Here is a 1,211-nt window from a genome sequence, read left to right on the forward strand (position 1 = left end):
CCCATCCTCGCACTGTCCTCACCTGTCATCAGCTGCTCCCGCAGCAGAGCGTCCTTGATGAGGTCATAGGTGACGAGCTCACCGCAGTTGACGATGGCGTTGCGGGCAATGTTGGGCAGCGTCCCTGGGTGGGAGGGGTGGGAGTGGCATCAGGGACAGTGGTCACACCCCCTCCTGGAGCATCCTGCATGGGTGCCCCAGCCCTGCGGTCTTCATCCCCATCCCTGTCCCAGCCTCCACCACCACCTGCATTCCCCATCCCCTCCCTGTCCCCTTCCTCATCCCCTCCCTGTCCCCTTCCTCATCCCCATTCCCATTCTGTTCCCGTTTCCAGTCCTATCCCCCCATCCTCATCCCTGTCTCCATCCTCATCACCATCCTCATCCTTGTTCCCATCCTCATCTCACCCCTGATCCCATTCCCATTTCTGTTCCCATTTCCATTCCTATTCCCATCCCATCCCTGTCCTTTCCTCAACCCTGTCCCCATCCGATCCCCATCCCTGTCTCCATCCTCATCCTGATCCCATCCCCGTCCCCATTCCCATTTCTATTCCCATTCCCATTCTTATTCACATCCCATACCTGTACTTCCCTCATCCCTGTCCCCATCTCATCCCATCCTCACCCCGTCCCATCCCTGTCCCCATGCCCATCCTCCCCTACCCTTCCAGAGCCCGCGGAATCCCTCCTCCCTGGCGATGGTGCGATAGGCGTCCATGGTGCTGCTGTACCGGCGGGTGCTCTCCGGCAGCGCCCTGTTGGCCTGGAACCGCACTTTGACCACATCGGTGGGTTGGGCGCACGTCCCCGCCACCGCTCCTGTGGTGCAGCCCGCCAGCAATCGTGCTGCCAGCCCTGTGCCTGGAGAGGGCAGGTGCTGGGACACCCGGCCCTGCAGGGACCCCCTGGCCCAGAGGGGACCCCCAGCCCCGTGAGGACCCTCAGCTGTGTGGGTGCCCCAGGATGAGCGGCACTTTGGGCGGTCTTGTGCTCGCCAGGGTGGGTTGTTCACCCTGGGGTGGGCTGTTTCCTGTTGGGAGGGGGTTGTGTGGGGTGGACAGGGATCCACCCGCCTGGACACTCACTCTCGGCACCCTTGGGGGTGTAGAGCTGCTTCACCGAGTCGTAGAGGCCGATGCGGATGGAGGCGAAGCTCATCTGCCGCTGCAGCCCGGCCGCCAGCCCGCTGTAGAGGCCGGCGGCCTCCCC

The 1,211-nt window shown here is 63.4% G+C and overlaps 1 protein-coding gene across 1 annotated transcript in view; it reads right to left on the minus strand.

The window, feature by feature from the left end:
- Window positions 1-1,211, minus strand: part of LOC104501085 (mitochondrial uncoupling protein 2-like) — a 2,063-nt gene that overhangs the window by 380 nt on the left and 472 nt on the right. The window contains exons 3-5 of the mRNA XM_010144835.1: window positions 1,088-1,204; window positions 666-863; window positions 17-124 (exon numbers count right to left, since the gene is read on the minus strand). Coding sequence (XP_010143137.1) covers window positions 17-124; window positions 666-863; window positions 1,088-1,204 — 423 coding nt within the window. The remainder of the gene's footprint in view (window positions 1-16; window positions 125-665; window positions 864-1,087; window positions 1,205-1,211) is intronic.

This window comes from Buceros rhinoceros, unplaced genomic scaffold, assembly GCF_000710305.1.
Source record: "Buceros rhinoceros silvestris isolate BGI_N320 unplaced genomic scaffold, ASM71030v1 scaffold2041, whole genome shotgun sequence".
NCBI lineage: Eukaryota > Metazoa > Chordata > Aves > Bucerotiformes > Bucerotidae > Buceros > Buceros rhinoceros.